Source organism: Gymnoscopelus microlampas (genome assembly GCF_963454915.1).
Source record: "Gymnoscopelus microlampas genome assembly, chromosome: 11".
NCBI classification, from domain to species: Eukaryota; Metazoa; Chordata; class Actinopteri; order Myctophiformes; family Myctophidae; genus Gymnoscopelus; species Gymnoscopelus microlampas.
Genome location: NC_139948.1, coordinates 867,501 through 890,000, shown reverse-complemented (window position 1 = coordinate 890,000; position 22,500 = coordinate 867,501). Strand labels below are relative to the sequence as shown.

Here is a 22,500-nt window from a genome sequence, read left to right as displayed (position 1 = left end):
GAGCACTTTTTCTAGTTTGTGGATGCAATACATCTAGTGTGCCACCCCTCCCCGAAGCACCACCCCTTGCCACTGGGAGTAGGTGGGTGGTCGCTGTCACCCTGTCCGCAGTGGTGGAAAAAGTACTCAAATGTTTTACTTAAGTAAAAGTATCAATACTGCAATGTGGAAGTACTAAGTAAATATCCGGAATTAAAACTTACTTGAGTAAAAGTACAAAAGTATTGGTATCAAAGTTTACTTAAATACAAAGTAAAAGTACTAAAATGTTTGAAAATAGCAGATCTACAAGCTCACAACGCATCGCGACGCGTTGTGAGCTTGTAGATCTGCTATTTTCAAATAGTCTTGGTATAAAATAGGGCTAAAGTGGTTATAGACAGGGCAAAAGCTATAACAACTTGATTAACGGGTGTATCTAACTTTTCTCAGTTGCTCCTGTTATGATTTTTCACGTATAATCCATTTCTGCTTGGGACATTTTTGTATCGCGCATAGTTAATGAGATACTTTGCATATTTGATGAAACTAGCAGAATTAACGAGTAGAGGTCACCCAACTTGTGTTTTGGTGGTTTGGTAAAATAATGAACATTTTATCTCATTCAGGTGTACAGTGTAACCATTGGGTATGTTTATGGTAGCTCATTAGCATATATTATGCATATGTAACGACTCAAAGCAAACGCATGGTCATTTTCTGTTCAATGTTACTCCAAGTAGCACAATCCTTTATTAAAGGGGTGGTGCCCTAGTTTTGCACTTTTTCTGTTTTTCATGAGGTTGATAGAACTTCATTAAGCCCCCTGGTGGTGTTTTTATGGTGTTTTATGTCTTCTCTGACTATTTTGAGTTTCTACCTGGAGGCTGAAACCTTGAGGGTCAAACGTGCCAATAGAAAAACAGCGCTTTAGTAATATAGTAAAAACATACCCTCCCCTCATTATCATAACACAACAGGTGTGGGCATGAGGAGGCGGAGGGACTAGGACAGGTGGGTGGTGCTAAGGTGGTGGAGGAGGTGCTAAGGTGAGAACCAGGTATACTTAATGAACTGGAGGCGTGTCCACATAAAAACATAATTTTAACAATTTCTGTACACTTTTTTGAAAAAAATCTTCCTCCTAGTATAACCATAATACCTGATGATTATGTTTTAGGGGGGGGGGGGGGGGGGGGAATCACTGAAAATCACGGCACCCCGTCTTTAACCTTCTGTTGACACAGTAACATGGCAATCTGTTGATTACAGTGAGGCTGGTCCACTGCGTGTAGGATACATTGTTGTCTTTGACCAAAAGTGCCCCTGTAGATCACGCAGGGAACTTTCCAGCTGATCCAACTCTGAATCTGGTTGTGGACCACATCACTGTCCTGCTCTCATTGTAGGTTGTATGGGTGAAGGGGTTCAGGGGCAGCGGGGCTTTTGTGGTATCGGTCACTGTAACAGTGTTGTTATGGAGATGGCCTGCTTGATGGTGCACCTCGAAATTGTTTCAAGCCATCGGGTCATCGGTCCTTCTGTACTTTAGTAATCAGTTAAGAGATGTGATGGTTGAAAAGGTACAGGTGGAAATGCTTCACAGCCTGCACCACCAACAACAGCTCTGGTCGGGTCAGGCAGAAGGTCCTCAACTTTTTCTTGGCACAGTTGCAGAACAGCTTACCGAACCATTATGTCTCTGCTTTCTTCCTCCTGAGAGAGCCCCATCACTGGCATCTTTTACCATGATGTATTATTATTTGGGTCAGGATATACTCGGACTGAGGTTCTAATGAGTACCTTCCATAGCTGATGCAAGGCACCGGTGTTGCATGCCTCGTCCCAATGTGTCAGCCTGTGTAAGGAGCTGGTGTTGACTGCAAATTTCCGCACGAACAGGCGATAATATACCAGGTCCAGGAAAGTGCACAGCCATCCAATGTTCCAGGACACTGACCTGACACTGACCTATGACTTTCATTGCAATGCCTATGTGCCCCGGCTTCTCAACATTGGTAGCAGCCAGAGCATAGGACTTTCTTCTGTCTTTCCCCCCCCCCCCCCCCCCCCCCCCCACTTGGCTTGTCTGATGTAGGCAGGGTCAGTCAAACCATGGATGGTAACATGTAGTACAGACTCTTAAGCATTCTGCTTCTTTGAGGGTATTGGGCAATGGGGCATGGATATGCTCTCTAAAACGGCCAGGAAGGAGTCTTGAACAAAGTCTTCTGACACCAATTCCTCATGGACATTACACAAATTGTGATAGCTGCATTGGATTAGTCCATGCAGCTTGGTGCCATAGGCTCCTATGCTCTACTTTTCTCCTCCGTCTACTGGACAATAGGCTCTATTCACAGCAGCCATATTATGAGGACATTCACAGGTGTTACCAATGATACTAATGAAGGCTCTGTTCCATTCTGGTCATATTGTGCATGTTGGCCCATTGGAAATACTCATGGGCTTCCAAATGCCCCCTTACGGGTGTGTAACTCTGAGAGTGTACAAATGGAACCAAATGCACCCGGTTCATCCATTTGGTTCCATTTGTACACTCACAGAGTTATGGGGTCATGGAAACCACTGTGCTACACTAAATGGAACAGAGCCTTCATTAGTATCATTGGTAACACCTGTGAAGGAAGTGATAATATGGCTGCTGTGCATCGAGCCTATTAATAATCCTACTATAATTCTAGTAACCTGACGGTGGGTGGGTGGATGGAGTCCTGGGTCTCCGATCAAACTGCGCATGCGTCATGTTGCCAGGTTTCGCGAGAGAAACAAGCAACGAGGTCTATGAAAACGAGGCCAAACCAAACGAACCCTATACCACCAACATGCAACCTGATAATAATGTCCAAAGCATGTCTGTGTATGTTTACATCCATTACTGTGTTGGCGTTAGTTGGGATTAATGTTTATTAGCCAAACCAACTTAATATGAGCCGTTAGCGTGATGCTAAGCTAACGGACGTTTGGCGCTAGCATGCGGCTAACGCTAATGCTAACGTCGTCATCGTGACTTAATCAACAATGTAAACATTTCATCAACAAACTTTATGAACCTTACTGTGGTTAATATTATCAGTGCTACCCAAGTAGTCCATTGAAAAGTATTATTTTGGTGTATTTTGTGTATTGTAACTTGGACACTGTAACTTAATGGTAGCTGGGGCGACGCGTTGTTGGCTCATGGTTCAGAATGCCTCATGGGTATTGTAGTCATTTTCTGCTATTTCGGTTCTACTGTGATATACTGTGCTACATTACCTGCTGTTTAATTGTGAATCATATATGCTATGAATATATGGTAATACAATGTTTATTTTCCTGTATTTCCAGGTTTATGACCTGTGTCATCTATGACCTGTGTGTCATCTGTGTGTCCAGTACTTTGTACTGTGTTGGTTAAAAATAAAACTACAAAAAGACAAAACACGAGTTGTGACAAAGACGTGTGATTCTCTGATTAATGTTGTTAGTGGTGTAAAATGCCATCAAAAAATATACTCAAGCCTGCTGCAGGGCAACAGAAAATAGCAAGCCTATTTTGCTATTTTATATAGCACATTTTATATATATATATATATATATATATATATATATATATATATATATATATATATATATATATATAGAACTATAACAACATAGTCTTTATATATCCGTTTTTATATCTATATTTTGCTATATTAAAATAGCAAGCCTATGGTGCTATTTAATGTACTTATATACTGTTCTATGTTTGCATATAATTTGCAAATATTAAAGATTTTGAATTGTGTAGATTTCTTTCAGAGACATGTATGGACTGTTATATCGTGTACATTTATTCATTTACACTTACCAGACACTTTTTTTATGGTAAAAATGAGCATAAAAAGCAAAATACAGAATTCAGAAATATTAAAATGGAAAAAACAGAATTTGGGAAAAAAATAAAACGGATTTCATATGGCTCTTGCCGCGACGGGAGCGACCGGGGGGGGGGGGGGGGTGCCACGACGGGACGCGCGCGGGGGGAGAAACCGCGCGACAGGACGTGCATTAACCCCACGTTTGCAACGACTTTCGTCTGCGCCCTTCACCGGGTATGGTCTAGTAATAATAATAATACATCAGACTTATATAGCGCTTTTCTAGTACCCAAAGTCGCTATTGCCATCCTCGAAGGCAAACTGGCCAAATGCTCCTCTGGTCTGAGGATTGTCTGTGCATGTAACGTCTGTCCTTCCAAAGGCAAGGTGGGCAGATGTTTCATTGTCAGAAGAGCCATTGAGTTGAGCCCCTATTTCAACCTGGAGGCAGTAGATGTTGATGGGCCCATTTCCATTGTAGCAAGGTAGCATGGCACCTCCTTTAGGTGGTGCGCTACCAGTGTGATTCCCAATGCAGAGTCACTGCTGCCTGTATCCCGCTCATGCCTGCACTCTTTGGCTGCACTGGCACATTCTTGCCAGTAGGAGAGGGTGGCATCTTCTGAGGTATAAACTTGTACAGTCACCCTCTGCTCACTGGCATCCAGTTCTCTCTCTGCCTCTTCCCAGAGAATCCCGTCCAAGACATTTCCCATAGAAACAAGAAAGGATGACATAGATGTCATGGTGGACGGCGCAGGCCCCCCCCCCCAAAAAAATAAAAATAAAATAGTGTTTGGGGGTACAAAAGCATGGGATGGGAAAAAAAAAGAAGAAGAAAAAAAAAAAAAGGAGGTGGTCCGCGTTCCCCCCCCCCCCTTAGGGGTCCCTGGAGACCCTTGGGGGTCCCTGGGGGTGACCTACAGACACGGCGAAGGAAAACTGTAAAGCCACAGCCACGCATGCAAGATGTTGCACATGAACTCTGCAGCCGCACTGAGCAGAGATGCTCATAGGCCTGCGTCCTGCGTCGCTGACGCACAATATTGTGAAAGGACACTGGCGTCCATGAGACGCACTAGAGTTGTCACCAACAACAGAGAAAAATATAAAAATAATTTGCGATGAAATTATTAGTGCACGATAAGTATCGGCCCGATAATTATCCGTTCGATATCAGGAATTATGACGTCATCCCGATAAAACCGATAACATTAATAATAGCTCCGATAATATATAATATTTGTCAACTGTGATCTGCATGGACTCTCGGTTAGACACCGTTGTACTGGAGAAGTATAACTCTCGGTTAGACACCGTTGTACTGGAGAAGCATAACTCTCGGTTAGACACCGTTGTACTGGAGAAGTATAACTCTCGGTTAGACACCGTTGTAGTGTTGTGCTAGTGTTGTGCTAGTTACTGAAAACCAGTGACTAGTTACCATTACTAGTTACTTCATGTAAAAGTAACTCAGTTACTTTACTAGTTACTTACACCAAAAAGTAATGCGTTACTGTGAAAAGTAACTTTGAAGTTACTTTAAATAAAAAGGGCTCCCATTATTGCCCTTATAGCCTTCATTTCAGTACTGTTATTGCATTGGAGAATAATACAATCTGTTGATCAACTTGACATGCATTTGCATCACTGAACTCTGCTAAGCAATGTGGTCTATACCAGGGGTTGCGATATAGGATTGTAACCTGCTGGTCCCAATGTCCGGAATGAATCAAATTTGTCAGACATCTGAGAAAAAATACCGGTCATAATTATGTTTAAGCATTAATTACAATTAAGCAGGTGCGTAAATACAGCCTAACACTTAGGCCTACAGCATTATATTTTGGATTGAGCTATTTGAACATGAACTATGATGAACGAGTAATATACACATTTTATATACAGTAGCAGGGTCATCTTGCACAAATACATTAATTACCTACACTACCATTTGTGCCTGGCAATCTCCTTCTCACCCATTGACTTGCATGTTAAATGATGGCGTTTCCCCTTAAAAATAATCGATCATTTCAGGAGCAAGAGCTTAAAAATCTCTTCTAAATCTAGTCAACAAGGCCTGCAGTAGGCTATGCACTGGACAAATATGCATGACATTATTTCAATACACTAAAACAGTGGTGGAAAGTAACTAAGTACATTTACTCAAGTACTGTACTTAAGTACAATTTTGAGGTATCGGTACTTTACTTGAGTATTTCCAATTTCCAATACTTTTACTACTACTCCACTACATCTCAGAGGCAACTATTGTACTTTTACTCCACTACATTTATTTGAAAACTTTAGTTACTGGTTACTTTTCAGATATAAATTATGATATAATGAAACATACATTAACCACTTCCTATTTTATACCTAGCCGATCTACAAGCTCACAACGCGTCGCATCGCGACGCGTTGTGAGCTTGAAGATCTGCTATTTTCAAATATTTAGTACTTTTACTTTTGGTACTTTAAGTACATTTTGATGCCAATACTTTTGTACTTTTACTCAAGTAAATTTTGAATTCTGGACTTTTACTTGTAACAAGAGTATTTCTATATTGCAGTATTGGTACTTTTACTTAAGTAAAGAATTTGAGTACTTTTTCCACCACTGCTAAAAACATGGGAAATGTTAGAGGGAGTAATAGCCATGGATACACTACGGTCGACTGTCACGACCGTCATGGATGAACTTCAACCTAGTGTTTGCACTTTCTCCATTTATGGCCCGTACATCTACATAAACGTTCATATTTCAAAGATAAAGTGCTTATCCCATGGCGACGGAGGTTACATGTATATATGGGCTCTCAAAAGTACCTGTATCATCCGTATTGTTCAATAAAAAGCATTTTAATCTGATCGGTGGCCATTTTCTTCATATGCTTTTAACAGAGTGACCCTATCGGTTGGTAGGTGTATTGCACTCGAATACATTATGAAAAAATGGCCACTAATCGGATTAAAATGCTTTTCATTGAACAATAGTAGTTCAGCTTGGGAAAAGCAGCCTTTAACGGGTTTGGGTACGTGGTTCATAATCACCATTGCGTTATCGTGGTATTCCTTCTCTCTCTCTCTCTCTCTCTCTCTCTCTCTCTCTCTCTCTCTCTCTCTCTCTCTCTCTCTCTCTCTCTCTCTCTCTCTCTCTCTCACACACACACACACACACACACACACACACACACACACACACACACACACACACACACACACACACACACACACACACACACAGAACTTCGTCTTTCCGTAGCGTAGCATGAGACTCGGGCGGAATGCAGTGATTCCGTGCCGCCACGTTAATATTGGAGCGTCGGGTTTATATCCTTAACCCAGCCAGGTTGTGTAGCCTACATAACTCTCTATGACATAACTCCATAACATAGGACAAGCTACTGTAAGTTTGTAGACCTCACTGTCCATGAAAAGAATGTCGGGGCTCCCGAAAATTATCTTGCAGAATCGCTGCTGCGCTGAAAACAGCCATGCAGATCTGCAAGCTTAACCGAATGACTGTTAAAGCAGTTTGTTTAAATTACTTTATAAAATGTTATATTTTCACAGGGATTATTTATTAGTGTAGATATACATTTTGGAGTGGATATATGTGTCCAGATGCCTGTCAGACCAACGTCAACAACTGGTCTCGACCAGTTGTTGACGTAGGATGAAGTAGGATGAAGCCCACGTCAGGATATATTGATAAATGCCGAAAGGTGCGGTGATATCGCCGTACGTTCATTATTCGGGCTGCACCGCGTTGATAAATGAGGGCCACTGTGCCTTCCTTCCGCCAGACAGCTTTTTGTGTATTTACTATGAATATCGCCCCTATACTTAAGGCTGACAAATAACGTAATACACATCCATTCTCTCTCTACGTCCTGCGTGTCTGGAGGATGTTGGGTCTTTTGAGCAATTGAGCCAATGTGTATTCTCAGAATCCCATTTCACACTCGAGTGTGAAATGTGTCTGTCTGTGTCCCTCATTCACAGAACCGGTTTTCTACGTCATGACATAAGCGCACAATATAAACACCACACACATGTCCTGGCCTCGTTCTCTTCATTTTTGATTCTTGAGACAGCAATGGCACCAGCGTAAAAACAAAAGTTTGTCCAGAGCAAACTCATCGACGCGAGGACGCCTAAACGAACGGTAGCCACCGCGACCGCCTAAACCACTTTCAGGACAAGCTGCTTCAGGCTGCAGCATCAGTCCTGCTTGGTAAAATAAAGGCTGAACTCAGTGGACATTTGACAATATTTTGCAATAGGCCTACTCGCGTATAAAGATTTCCCGCTTTCCAAACGGGAACTAGTTGCAGTTTGTATTCGATTCATGGAGGATGGAGGACTCATCAAAGAGCGGGCAGTGGAATTTATTGACACCGCGGATTTAACTGCACGGTGCATCACAAAGTGCTCCTAAAAGAAACCAATCATCTACCAACTATTGTAGGCTACCCGTGTCTAAGCTAAAACATAAACATGTAGGTCGCCTACATAGGCTACTTTGGTAAATAAATCTGGTTATTTGAAGAGGAGGTTATTCAACTCTCCAGCTGTCTATCTGCGACTATCTCCCCCCCCCGCCCCCCACCCCCCCTTGCGCTTCAACTACATGTAAAAAGGCCGTTCGCAGCTCGCGATGCTTAAATGAAGAAATGTGCACGGAAAACCATCTAAACTATGCTAAATAAACCCCCAAAAAATATCAAAAATAAAAGCGGGGCTTTATTGTGGCTTAAATAGATTCAAGTCGACACTTATTAATGTTTTGGTGCATTCTATAATTTAATGCAAAATTCTGATGCCTCCATAGTCTATAGTCTACAGTATATGTCTACCTCTGCAGTGCCTGAGTGCCTGTGACAACAGGCGGCCGTTCAAAAATTTTCGGAGCAAAGAGGGGGCGTCTCCCTGCATGAATCCAAGTTGCAGCACCCAATCGGTGTTCGGAGCAAAGAGGGGGCGTCTCCCTGCATGAATCCAAGTTGCAGCAACCAATCGGTGGCAACCAGACCCTTTTTTAGCAAACCGGCCCCCCTTTTCCCACAAACAGAGAGTTGCTTACCAAACCCCGCCCCCTTTTCACCTAAGCCCCGCCCCTCTTTATAAGGCCTCAGAGGTTAACTCCCCGAATTCCTCAGATGCCTCAAAAGTGATCATAGAGGACGGCTCGCTTGCGCTCTGCCGTCCTAAAAACAACTAAATGACACGATAAAGGCACAATAGACGTGTGTGTGTGTGTGTGTGTGTGTGTGTGTGTGTGTGTGTGTGTGTGTGTGTGTGTGTGTGTGTGTGTGTGTGTGTGTGTGTGTGTGTGTGTGTGTGTGTGCCTTGAGGCAAGCTAAGTACCTCTCCTGACTAATGCACACCAAAAAGCCTGGGTACGAGCCTAATGCACAACCTTAGACCCTACAATATTTAGGCTAGTTTAATAAAATAATTAGTTTTGCTGTGTTCTTATGAAGAACTCATGCATTCATAATAAATGTAAAGATAAATGTAATGTATCTAATTTACATAATTGATCTGCAATATCTTATCTAAATTTATATATGCATTATATTTGTTAACACTTTTAATAGCTGGTGCCCTGAAGACATTACTCCGTCTCCTACACCTACACCCACATTATCAACATAATTATCTCCATCAATAAAAGGATAAGGATAATTCCTTTTAACAGGTCGTTTATGAAAGTCCTTGCGGTCTTGTTTCCAATGAGAACCTGTGAGCAATTAGGGGTTAAGAGTCTTGCTCAGGGACAAATTTCATTTCATCGACACACATGCTGACCTGGCCTGGAATCGAACCTGTGGCAACCAGGGCCTCTGGCTCCCTAGGCGGGCTCACTAACCATTCAGCTATGGCCGCCCCCCTAACATGCATCAAACACCAAAATGTCCTAAGCAGAAATGTTTTTTTTCTACAGGAGAAATTACCTATAGAAACTGAGAAACATTAGTGACCATTGTTTTCCAGAAAAATGGTCTAGAAGTCATAATAATTGATATACAGAAAAAAATAATATGGTGATATTAGCTTATTACGTGAACAAAGCTGTTTATTGGGATATATTTACTGCTTCAGTAGTGGTCAGATGTACAGGAATGATAATATTTGTAAAAAAATGTACTTGTAATAACACTGAACAGAAAATGACCATGCGTTTGCTTTGAGTCGTTACATATGCATAATATATGCTAATTAGCTACAATAAACATGCCCAATAGTTACACTGTAAAGGTCCTTACACCTGAATGAGATAAAATGTTCATTGTTTTACCAGAAAACCACCAAAACACAAGTTGGATGACCTCTACTCGTTATTTATGCTAGTTTAATCAAATATGCAAAGTATCTCATTAACTATGCGCAATACAAAAATGTCCCAAGCAGAAATGGATTCTACGTGAAAAATCATATCAGGAGCAACTGAGAGAAGTTAGATACACCCGTTAATCAGGTTGTTATAGCTTTTGCCCTGTCTATTAATGTATGTTTTATAATATAGTAATTTATACCTGCAAAGTAACTGGTAACTAAAGTTTTAAAAACAATTGTAGTGGAGTAAAAGTACAATATTTGCCTCTGAGATGTAGTGGAGTAGAAGTAAAAGTATAGACAATTGGAAATACTCCAGTAAAGTAAAAATATCTGAAAATTGTACTTAAGTACAGTACTTGAGTAAATGTACTTAGTTACTTTACACCACCCCTTGCCACTGGGAGTAGGTGGGTGGTCGCTGTCACCCTATCCGCCACATGCGACCTGCTCTCCCAACACATCTACCAGCAACATGGCCAGGCAGTGGTGGGAAAAGTAGTCACATTTTTGACTTGAGTAAAAGTATCAGTACTGCAATGTAAAAAATACTCTGTTACAAGTAAAAGTAAGGTATTCAAAAGTATTGGTATCAAAATGTACTTAAAGTACCAAAAGTAAAAGTACTCATTATGCAGAAGGTTCCATTTAACAAGTTTTCAAATGTGTAAAATGTATACAAATCCTTTGTAAATAGCCGATCTGCAAGCTCACAACGCGTCGCAAAGCGACGCGTTGTGAGCTTGTAGATCGGCTATTTGTAGATCGGCTATTTTATAGCCAAAGTATATATACTGTATATAAGTGGTGTTGTAATAATTATCAAAATCTACAAAGTAACTAGTAACTAATGTTATCATATATTACTAATTACTACAAAACATACATTTCCATTAATAAACCATACGTGTTTGGTATGTAGGCATGGTTTATTAATTACAATAATTATATTAATAGTTTAACATTGTTATTCTCATTACATATTGTAAAAATGGCAAACCTCAAATATACTGTAACCTCTTGCCTTCCTATTCAAAAATGAATTTCTCACCTCAAAACATGACATTGATGTCAGTATTGGAATCCTCATGGTTGAACCTATGAAACAGTGCGTTCATACATGATCCTATAGGTGCTCTCGTTCAGAAGTAACATTTTCTTGATGGTGTCTGGGGCCATTTTGGATTTGGCCATGTAGAAGAAAGAAATGCCGGGATTTAGACCTTTTTTTAAAAGGTCCATAGAAGTCAAGTCAAATCAATCGTCAAAACATCTTAGCCAGAGAATGGTCACTGAAGTACCGTTTTGAACTCACTAACAAGGATGTAACAATTATTGTTGTTATTGCAAGTAAAGTAACTAGTAAAGTAACAAGTACTCATACCACTACTTCTTTCTGCCTTTCTCTTCCCCCTGGCTTTCTCTCTGTCTCTCCATCCGTCCATCTCTCTGTCTCATCATGCAGATCATGCTGAACTCTCTCCATAAGTACGAGCCTCAGCTGCACATTGTGCGCGTTGGTTCCAGTCACAGAATGGTGTGTAACACCTCCTTCACTGAGACACAGTTCATCGCTGTCACTGCTTACCAGAACGAAGAGGTAACCCACTGACACGCACACAAACACACACACACACACATTTGTATTACTGTGCGTTGGAAAGCGCCTGCTGCCGACAAATTGTTGTCAGATAGCAGTGTGCCGTCGGGTCGGGACCTCTATCGACCCGACGATGAGAAAGCGCGCATGTTCAGTCTTTGCACATTTGAACTAGATACCATATTCTCAATCTCAACTCTCAATTCCTATACCAATCGATCAACTCCAAAGCAAAGCAGTAGGCTAAGATAGTGTGACGGTGGCCAGGTTGTCACATGTAACTTGCCACTTCTTTTTAGAATGCTGACACTCTTTACTTTGTCTCAATAATAAATAAATAACAATACACATTAAACTCACAACAATAAAATATCAGTTGCACGGTAAAGTGCGGGGTGCGTAATTACTGTGAGAATAATACTGTTTGTTAGGTACTGCAAGACTACGCCACCTTTTTATTTAAGAGGTAGGGTCCTCTGTAACACTCTTTCTTAGGCTATTCACAGGTTCGAGTTTACCCAGGTAAGTACAATACTTTTAAATGAGAACAACACTTCAACACATATCCCTTGGAGAAAGCTGGACGGAAACAGGTTTGTATAAAAAGGTAATCTATTTTATTAAGCTAATACAGTGGCGTCTATAAGCCATAAAATATTGAAAAGCATAAACAAAATGTAACACTAATTCTAAAACCTCAACCTCCTAATGCGCCCACTAACTAACTAAAATACAGGAATACAGACAATCACCAAACACTAAAAACAGACAGGGCTTGTGCAAACTATAGCAAATAAATAATGAATTTAGCGTTAAAGTGCCAACTATTACTGAAGCAGTAAAGTGCCAAGTGCCAATTCAATTGCTATATGTCATATACTCATCACGGTTCAATGCAAAAGGTGGGAATGTCCTTATATGGGGTTTAACTGGAGCGGGGGTTTAGGCCAGGAATCACTGTCTCTTCTTGTCTTCGTGCGTATTGCCTGCAATCATAGAAACTAGAACCAGTTCATCTGTTCAGGTATATTTCACATATGAGGTTTAGGACCGTGGGTTTATAAAGGTAACGTTGCATAGAAGGACACTTACTCGCCCGCCAGACTGTACGTCTGGCTTTGAGGGTGTGAAGCGCGCAACGTTATCGCCACTGGACCTCTCCTCCGTTCCTTGGTTCGTCTGTCTGTCCTCCCCGTCTCTGCTGCTACTGCGCCGTCTGCTCACCGTCCGCTGCTGGTGGCTTGGTACGTGCCGCGATCACTGTATTCCCCACCTCTGCTCCGTGGTATGTCTGCTCCTCCTGTGCACAACCGTCCCTTCTGGCTGTCACTTCCACACTGCCCTGTATGCCTGTCTCTCTGCTGTCCAAGTGGCTCGCGCTCACTTTTGAATAAGGTGGGCCACACCCTACTCCGCCCTCATTCGCTCTGCCACCAGCGTGACCTGGGGACATTGGCCGTCCGCTGTCACAAGGCCAATGTCACACAGCCTATAGGGGAGTCCAATGTCAAGTGGCTCGGGGACCGGGGGGAAATACATTGTCAACCATAAAACATGCAGTGCAGAAATATAGTTAAGAGAATGATGTTTTTAAGTGCGTAATACAGGTTTTTCATCATCAATAAAAAATGTTACAATTTGGTTTCACCCCCCTGCTTTGACCCTGTCACATCCCCCCCCACTTTTCCGTTGCCAGTCCCTGCAACTGTCCCTAATCATGTCCATACCTCTGGGGTGGCTGGCCTATATTTGCTCTTCCCGAGCGCCGTGGCTCATCTGGTGCTCTCGGGACGGAGAGAAACCCATAATACTGCGGCGTTGTTGCTTCTACCTGCTCGGGCTGCACTACAGCTGGGGGGTCCTCGCGGGGCGACCTGGGGGCTACACACACTTTCAACGCATTTCTATGTATGGTCTTTTCTCGCCCCCCCTTCTCGGGTCTGACTCGGTACACCAACCCCGTAGCTCCCACCTGTTCCATCACTGCGTAAGGCTCGGGGTCCCACCACGTACTCAATTTCCCCTGGCCATCTCTCTTCCTATTTCGAATCCACACTCTCTCTCCTGGTAATAGGGGTGTAATACCGGCCCTACGGTCATAAACCTGCTTTCTCCTCTTGGCCGTTTCTCCCATCCTCTCCCCTGCGGTCCTATAAGCTGTCGCCATTCTCTGTTGGTGGTCCTGTACCCAGCCACCCACTCCCATGCGCTCTTGCGCTGACTGCACTCCTAACTGGACATCTATAGGGCGCCTCAAATGTCGGCCAAACATTAAGTAGGCGGGGGCATAACCCGTAGCACTATGGATCGTGTTGTTATAAGCATGAACTAACTCGGGTAAGTGCTCATTCCATCTTCCTTGTTTATCAGTGTCTAGTGATCGCAACATGTTCAGTAATGTCTGATTAAATCGTTCCACTCCACCGTTCCCAGCCGGGTGGTACGGAGTGGTGCGACTTTTTGCAATACCATAAGTCTGACATAAATGGTGCATTAACTCGGACTCGAAGTTGGGGCCTCGATCTGAGTGGAACCGGGCCGGACAGCCGAACGGCTGGATAATATGCGTCCATAACGCACGGACAGTGGTGTGCGCAGTCTGGTCTCGGGTGGCAATAGCCCAACTATAACGGGTGAATAAGTCAGTAGCTACCAGAATGTTTTGCCACGCATCAGCAGGCCTACCTAATGTGAGGAAATCAATGGCTATTACTTCTAGTGGATATGAGACTTCAAAGGGTTGTAAGGGGGCCCGAGGCTCTGACCTGTTCCTCTGCAGGCTGCAGGCGACACAACCCTGTTGTAACTGACGCACCGCTCCCTCCATGCCTGGCCAATAGAACCGACGTCGCAGCTGGGCCAAGGTCCTCTCCAACCCAGCATGCGCCGCGGCCGTGTGGATTCCTCTCCATACCTCCTCTCTGCGTGAACCTGGACAAATGATCTGTGAGTATTGTTCTTTGGTATAAGGATCGGTCACCTTCCTATATAACACATGATTTCGTATAATCAGTTTGTTCCACTGGCGTAACAGTTGCCGCGCTCCCCGAGTCCAATTCTTCCTCTCCACCATATTAGGGGCTCTCCCCCGTTCCACGCACCTCTTCACCACCTGCACATCTGGATCCCGATCCTGCGTCTCTCTCCACTCATCCTCCCGGGCTGCTGGCGTCGATTGTACAGCCGCCACATCTACAGGCTGCACTGGGAACCGCGATAGGGCATCAGCGTTGGCGTTGTTTTTGCCCGGTCGATACTTGATGTCGAAAGTAAACGACGCAAGTTGAGCAGCCCACCGTTGTTCCACAGCTCCCAATCTAGCCGTTTGGAGATGCGCAACAGGGTTATTGTCCGTGAATATTGTGAATCGAGCGCCAGTGAGATAATCTTTAAACTTCTCGGTCACGGCCCATTTAAGGGCCAAAAGCTCCAATTTGAACGAGCTATAATTTGCGTCATTCTGCTCGGTCGGGTGGAGACTGCGGCTTGCATAAGCTATTACACGTTCGTGACCGTCTTGGACCTGGGCTAGAACCGCTCCCAACCCACGGCCACTCGCATCAGTGTAAACCACAAAAGGCTGTGTATAATCCGCATACGCTAACACCGGGGCTTGTGTGAGGGCACTCTTTAACGCATCAAACGCCCGCTGGCACTCCGAAGTCCACTCGACTTTACACTGGTGGGATTTTACGTCATTTGGGATTCCTATCAATAAGTTGTTTAAGGGTCGTGCTATAGCAGCAAAAGAGGACACGAAACGCCTATAGTAACCCGCTAGACCTAGAAACGCGCGGACCTCGCGGACCGTTGAGGGTGGTGTCCAGTCCCGCACTGCCACCACTTTCTCCGGATCGGGCCGCACTCCCTCTTTGTCCACGACATGGCCCAGAAATTGCACTTCCCTCCGCAGAAGTTTGCATTTGTCTAACCGCAGCTTCAGTCCATGTCTCCACAGGCGTTGGAAGACGAGCTCGAGGTGCTGTAGATGAGAGGAGAAGTCAGGTGAATATACTATAATGTCATCAAGATATACCAGCAAGGATTCTGTCACCTGACCACTCAGACACTGCTGCATCAGCCTCTGGAACGTCGCGGGCGCATTACAAAGCCCGAACGGCATGCGTTGAAACTCGAACAGGCCCAGCGGGGTCGTAAAGGCGGTCTTCTCCCGGTCCCGGGGATCCATTCCTACTTGCCAATACCCGCTGGCCAGGTCTAACGTGGAGAACCATTGCGCCTTCGTCAGGCTGGTGAGCGTCTCTTCTATCCTGGGTAGGGGGAAGGCGTCCTTGTGCGTCACGGCGTTAAGTTTCCTGTAGTCGACGCAGAACCTCCAGCTGCCATCTTTCTTCTTGACCAGTACGATAGGTGCCGCCCACGGACTGCAACTCTCCTTGATGACTCCCTTCTCCAGCATCTCATTCAGGAGGGTCTTCATCTCCCGGTACATGGAGGGCGGCAACGGCCGGTGTCGCTCTCGTATGGGTGCCGCGTCTCCGGTCGGTATCTGGTGTTGCACGACGTCCGTCCGTCCGAAATCCTCGTCATGGATGGCGAACACCTTCTTCCACCGACACAACATCTCGTGTAACTCTCTCTTCTGCGCCTCCGGCAGGTCATCACGCTCCGTCAACACTTCCATCTCTTCGGGCAGGGTCTTCAGTGGTCCATCATCTTCCACACTGATTACGGCCACTTCCACCTCTCCGTCGGTCCCCAGGGACAGGCTCAGGTCCCTGCCGCCTCGGACATCCGCTTCTTCCACCGGGTACAGCCTCCCCAGCTTCTGGTGGCGGTCCAGGACCAGACTATATGCGTGTGGGTTGCACACTCGTATGGGAACACGTCCGTGGCGCACCGTGACGAGGGCACGGGCCACTCCCAAATCTTTTCCATCCGGCAAGGCTTCCATCAAGGCCTCGTAGTCCGCTCCATTTGGTCCTCTCCAAGCGCGGCCCCAGATCATCACTTCACTCTGCGCGGGGATTCGAATCTTCCGCCGGCCGACCGGCCACACATAACCGATGGACCCATCTTCGTTCGTCACTGCCTCCACCCTCCTACAGGTGGCGAATGCGTCCTTCCACAGCGTCCTTCCCTGCTGACATGGAAACACAGGCCTCCCAGGCCATTTAAAGAGGGCATGCCATACAGCGTTCACGACATTCATCCCAATAATCAGCGGTTGAGTACAATGTTCATCTTTCACGATTACAACTCCTCTCCCTGGGATCTTCATTCCCTCCAGCTCTAGGTCCAATATGGCATAGCCAGTGTACGGTAAGTCAAGACCATTAGCGGCGCGTAATTTAAAAACAAGGGGCCCATTTCCCAACGTTAGGTGTGAGAATTTTTCCTCAAATAAGCTTTGCTGCATTAATGTGACTTGTGACCCAGTATCCAGTAACCCCCTTAAGTGGACTCCTCCCATAGTGATCCCAATAGTCGGACAGTCCCCAATAAACACTTCATTAGCCCTTGATCTGGCGAGTGCGCGCTGCACCCCTGTCTCCCGGACCTCGGCGACAGGGCGTACTAGTTTAAATGATTGGGGTCAGATTTACAAAAGCGAGCAATGTGCCCAGACTGCCTACAGCTCCTACAGATCGGCCTACCTCCCTCATCCCACTCGTTGCGTTGGTACGGCTCCCGGCGTCGTTCAGATGGAGGCGAACCGCGAGGTCGTGTATCGGTGGCGTTGGGTCGAAGGAGCGGTCTGATCTCTTTCATGAGCTCCTGCGTAAACCCCTGCATTTGCGATTTGACGTCTTCCATAATCTCCTGTTTCAGTTTCTCTCTCCATTCAGATTCCTGTGAGGGTGTTGGGATAGAGACAGGTTTAACAGCATGGCACAAGATTTCAGCAGTCCCTTCTCTTCTATGTTCAGTGTCTAGTAGGAAGGCCTCATTTTTTAGGGCGGCGAAGTCTTCTGTGGGGTTTCGACGGGCATATATTCTTAAGGCTTGACCCAGAGGGCCTTCAGACAGTCCTACAAGTAACTGCTCTCGCAGAATGGCATCGGAGGGAGCGGTGTCTGGGTCGAGCCGCCGCAGCCCGCAGAACAACTCTCTAAGCCTCAAAATATAAGCCTGCACACTTTCGCCTGCGCGTTGCGCACAGCCATAGAACAAGGCACGAGCTTGGGAAGCAGAAACAGATGTTTTATACAACGTGTCTAAACATTTAAAGACTTTGGCCACTGTATTGCGATCTTCCTTGTCAATTACACTAATTTGTCGCTTAGCTTCCTCAGTAAGGGTCTGTACTACAAAAGCAACTTTTTTCTCCTCTGTTAAATCCTGAGTGCCCAATAATCCTTTAATCTGTTCTCTCCATTCCCTGTATTTCTCCTCACCTTCTATGCCCGAAAACTTAGGTAGCCACGGTGCCCCTGGATACACTGGCATCATCATCATTACTTTCTTGATTCAACCAAACAAAACAAAACAAAAAGCAGCAAAACAGCAAAATTTCAATACAGTTTCTCTTAGGGATTTTGTGTTGTTCTCTACCCAGTCCTGCCGCGCTACGCCAAATATGTGACGGTGGCCAGGTTGTCACATGTAACTTGCCACTTCTTTTTAGAATGCTGACACTCTTTACTTTGTCTCAATAATAAATAAATAACAATACACATTAAACTCACAACAATAAAATATCAGTTGCACGGTAAAGTGCGGGGTGCGTAATTACTGTGAGAATAATACTGTTTGTTAGGTACTGCAAGACTACGCCACCTTTTTATTTAAGAGGTAGGGTCCTCTGTAACACTCTTTCTTAGGCTATTCACAGGTTCGAGTTTACCCAGGTAAGTACAATACTTTTAAATGAGAACAACACTTCAACACATATCCCTTGGAGAAAGCTGGACGGAAACAGGTTTGTATAAAAAGGTAATCTATTTTATTAAGCTAATACAGTGGCGTCTATAAGCCATAAAATATTGAAAAGCATAAACAAAATGTAACACTAATTCTAAAACCTCAACCTCCTAATGCGCCCACTAACTAACTAAAATACAGGAATACAGACAATCACCAAACACTAAAAACAGACAGGGCTTGTGCAAACTATAGCAAATAAATAATGAATTTAGCGTTAAAGTGCCAACTATTACTGAAGCAGTAAAGTGCCAAGTGCCAATTCAATTGCTATATGTCATATACTCATCACGGTTCAATGCAAAAGGTGGGAATGTCCTTATATGGGGTTTAACTGGAGCGGGGGTTTAGGCCAGGAATCACTGTCTCTTCTTGTCTTCGTGCGTATTGCCTGCAATCATAGAAACTAGAACCAGTTCATCTGTTCAGGTATATTTCACATATGAGGTTTAGGACCGTGGGTTTATAAAGGTAACGTTGCATAGAAGGACACTTACTCGCCCGCCAGACTGTACGTCTGGCTTTGAGGGTGTGAAGCGCGCAACGTTATCGCCACTGGACCTCTCCTCCGTTCCTTGGTTCGTCTGTCTGTCCTCCCCGTCTCTGCTGCTACTGCGCCGTCTGCTCACCGTCCGCTGCTGGTGGCTTGGTACGTGCCGCGATCACTGTATTCCCCACCTCTGCTCCGTGGTATGTCTGCTCCTCCTGTGCACAACCGTCCCTTCTGGCTGTCACTTCCACACTGCCCTGTATGCCTGTCTCTCTGCTGTCCAAGTGGCTCGCGCTCACTTTTGAATAAGGTGGGCCACACCCTACTCCGCCCTCATTCGCTCTGCCACCAGCGTGACCTGGGGACATTGGCCGTCCGCTGTCACAAGGCCAATGTCACACAGCCTATAGGGGAGTCCAATGTCAAGTGGCTCGGGGACCGGGGGGAAATACATTGTCAACCATAAAACATGCAGTGCAGAAATATAGTTAAGAGAATGATGTTTTTAAGTGCGTAATACAGGTTTTTCATCATCAATAAAAAATGTTACAATTTGGTTTCACCCCCCTGCTTTGACCCTGTCACAATAGCGCAAAAATGCTCTGTGTTAATGTTTTTGTCGGAGCTGAGAGTGTTGCCAGATTCTGTGAGTGAAACAAGCGATGAAAACAAGCCCAAAAGAAGCGACCAGTTTCACCACTTGAGCCCTATTAAATCAGCTATTTTCAAAAAGAATATTGAAACCTGCAGCTATGAATATTTACAAGCGACTTACAGCAAAAACAAGCCCAAAGTCGCTTATAATAAGTAGACCTGAGAACACTGGCAAGATCTTGCAGGCTGATGCTACCAGCTCTAAGGCATAAGCACAACAATGTGCACGGCTTTTGCCAACAGATTACCAGTCTGTTGCAGTCTGTTGTAGTCTGAAGTAGACTTTTTGGTCGAGAGTCACCTTATATAAGGCATAATTCCAATCCTAACCCCTAAATCTAACCTCCAAATGCCTAATCCTAACCATAACCCTGAGTCTTTCCCTGATTGTAAGCCTAATTCCCAGTTTTATTTCTCTTGAGGACTAGGAAAATGGTCTATTCTCTCAAATTCTGCTATACTTGTGGGAACACCTGGTCCTCACAAGTATAGTAACACACACACACATGCACACGCACACGCACACGCACACGCACACGCACACAGTAACAGGGTGTTGTTATGTTGCAGATAACGGCTCTGAAGATCAAATACAACCCTTTCGCTAAAGCTTTCCTGGATGCCAAAGACAGGTATGGTGTTGTACTGTGCATCTTGTTTTTACTGTTGTTCCAACTTACTGGATATTGACCAAACCTGAGATTTGGGTCCAAGTAGGAACCAGTGTTCATTTTGACAGCAAATTTTGAAAATTAATTTTAGTCATCTGAAATATTTTAGTTTTAGTCTAGTTTTAGTCGACTAAATATCATGAGATTTTAGTCGACTAAATATCATGAGATTTTAGTCGACTAAATCTACTGTTGATTTTGACGCAAACAAATATATTATTTTTTATTTTAGTTTTAATATACGAAATTAACACTGGAACCAAATCAAAATTTCCGGGTGCCGGGTACCTAAACCATCCCGGAAGAATGAATTCACATTATCATGTGTCTTCTACAGACCGGTCTGACCCCAAGTGCTGGGTGGGCGTTTAGCGGAAAAGTCCGTCAATCACAGGGCCCTGAGCGCAGACGCTGATTGGCTCTTCCACTTTTCGGTTTCTGCCAAACGCTCACCCAGCGCTTGGGGCCAGACCGGTCTGCAGAAGACACATGATAACGTGAATTCACGCGATGGTTTAACTAGCTACCGAGTACCATAAAAATTAAGGAATTAGATCGGCCTGTTATACCGCCACCAGGAGGTTGATTTTTGCAACAAAAAAAAAAGGTGTATTACTCCTACAGTTTTTGTCCAAACATCACTCAAATCGGTAATAGGCATGAAACTAAATAGGTCTTTCAGATTTTTCAGATTCCATCCTGATTGGCTATGATTGCATTCCAAAGTTTGCAGGAGTGCTCCGTTTTTAACAAAATGTCTCAAATAATGAAAGCAGAAATGTACGATTTCCGTGAAATTATGCATGTACATTCCCACTAGTGCAAAAATGCATTGTGCGCTACCAGCCTTACCCCTAAAACACCCGCGCTACCCCTTACAATATGCATAGGTGTGGTTTGGGCATTACATTAATAAAATCAATCAGCATGCCTGGTGCCATTGCCCTTAACCCATTAACACCTGAGGCCGATTAAAACAAAAAAAGTTTTCTGAAAAACCTATGTTGCTATATCAGTGGTGCTCAAACTTTTTCATGTCAAGGACCCCCAAAATTATATATGCCCCCCCCCATCTAAAAAAAGACTGTCTGCTTTCCCGGATTGAATGGGTAAAATGCAGGCAGCGCTATTTGTTATTGAAGTAAACTTTCAAACATGAGCATGCTATTTCATATGTAAGACATTTGATTTCATATTGTGTCACAGTACTGGGTGATTTTTGAGTTCTGCAGTTAACAGTGTTTGAAGTCGGAAATAACTTGTGTCCTCTCCCATTTGTTGGGATGCGATCGTCAATTTGCATTCCCAAGCACTCCAAAAGTTCTGGCCATTGTTTAAGTTTAGAAGCCCGGTGAGAGACAACACCTCAAGTTGATTGACAAAAGAAGCTTGTATTTGCCTACAGGAAAGAAGCTTTTGTCATAGTGTATGCATTCCCTTTGAAGCCTGGCTCCATGGGGTCAGAGAGGTACCCAGGTGTTGACACCCTCAGTTGAGAGTGGCCTTCTTTGTTTTCATGTAAGTTAATCAGAATTCCATTGTTCCCCTTGTGAGAGCAGAAGAACAGGAGGTCTACCAAGGACCTTTTAAGTGTAACTTTAACTATGTAAAGCTGAGTAAGACCATGTACATTGTACAGAAGAAGAGTCTTGTAAGTGCATAGTTGAAATGAATAAAGTTTGATAACTATGATCTGTGCTGTTAACAAAGAGAAATGTCATTAAGGAAAAGATTCATTCTGGAGTAAATGTTGCTTTTATTGACTCATTGTATGTCTAACTGCTGTTTGTAACCATGAATGTATAAAGTGTATGGAATCATTTTAAAGCTTGAGAGATGCTGAATAAGAATTAGCAAGCAGGTTATATTTTGAAATACTGTGTTTAAGTATAATTGATAACTTGTATTCGACGTACTGCTAATATGTGATACCAGGCAGTGGGCGGGGGAGACGGCCACGACTTCCCTGAATGAATGTATTTGATGTGTAATAGGCCTGTAGAAATTGGG

At 44.1% G+C, this 22,500-nt stretch overlaps 1 protein-coding gene across 1 annotated transcript in view; it reads left to right on the top strand.

The window, feature by feature from the left end:
* Window positions 1-22,500, top strand: part of LOC311055769 (T-box transcription factor TBX19-like) — a gene marked incomplete at both ends in the record, with an annotated part of 39,547 nt that overhangs the window by 11,250 nt on the left and 5,797 nt on the right. Inside the window, 2 exons of the mRNA XM_084072035.1 lie at window positions 11,656-11,790; window positions 20,390-20,451. Coding sequence (XP_083928161.1) covers window positions 11,656-11,790; window positions 20,390-20,451 — 197 coding nt within the window. The remainder of the gene's footprint in view (window positions 1-11,655; window positions 11,791-20,389; window positions 20,452-22,500) is intronic.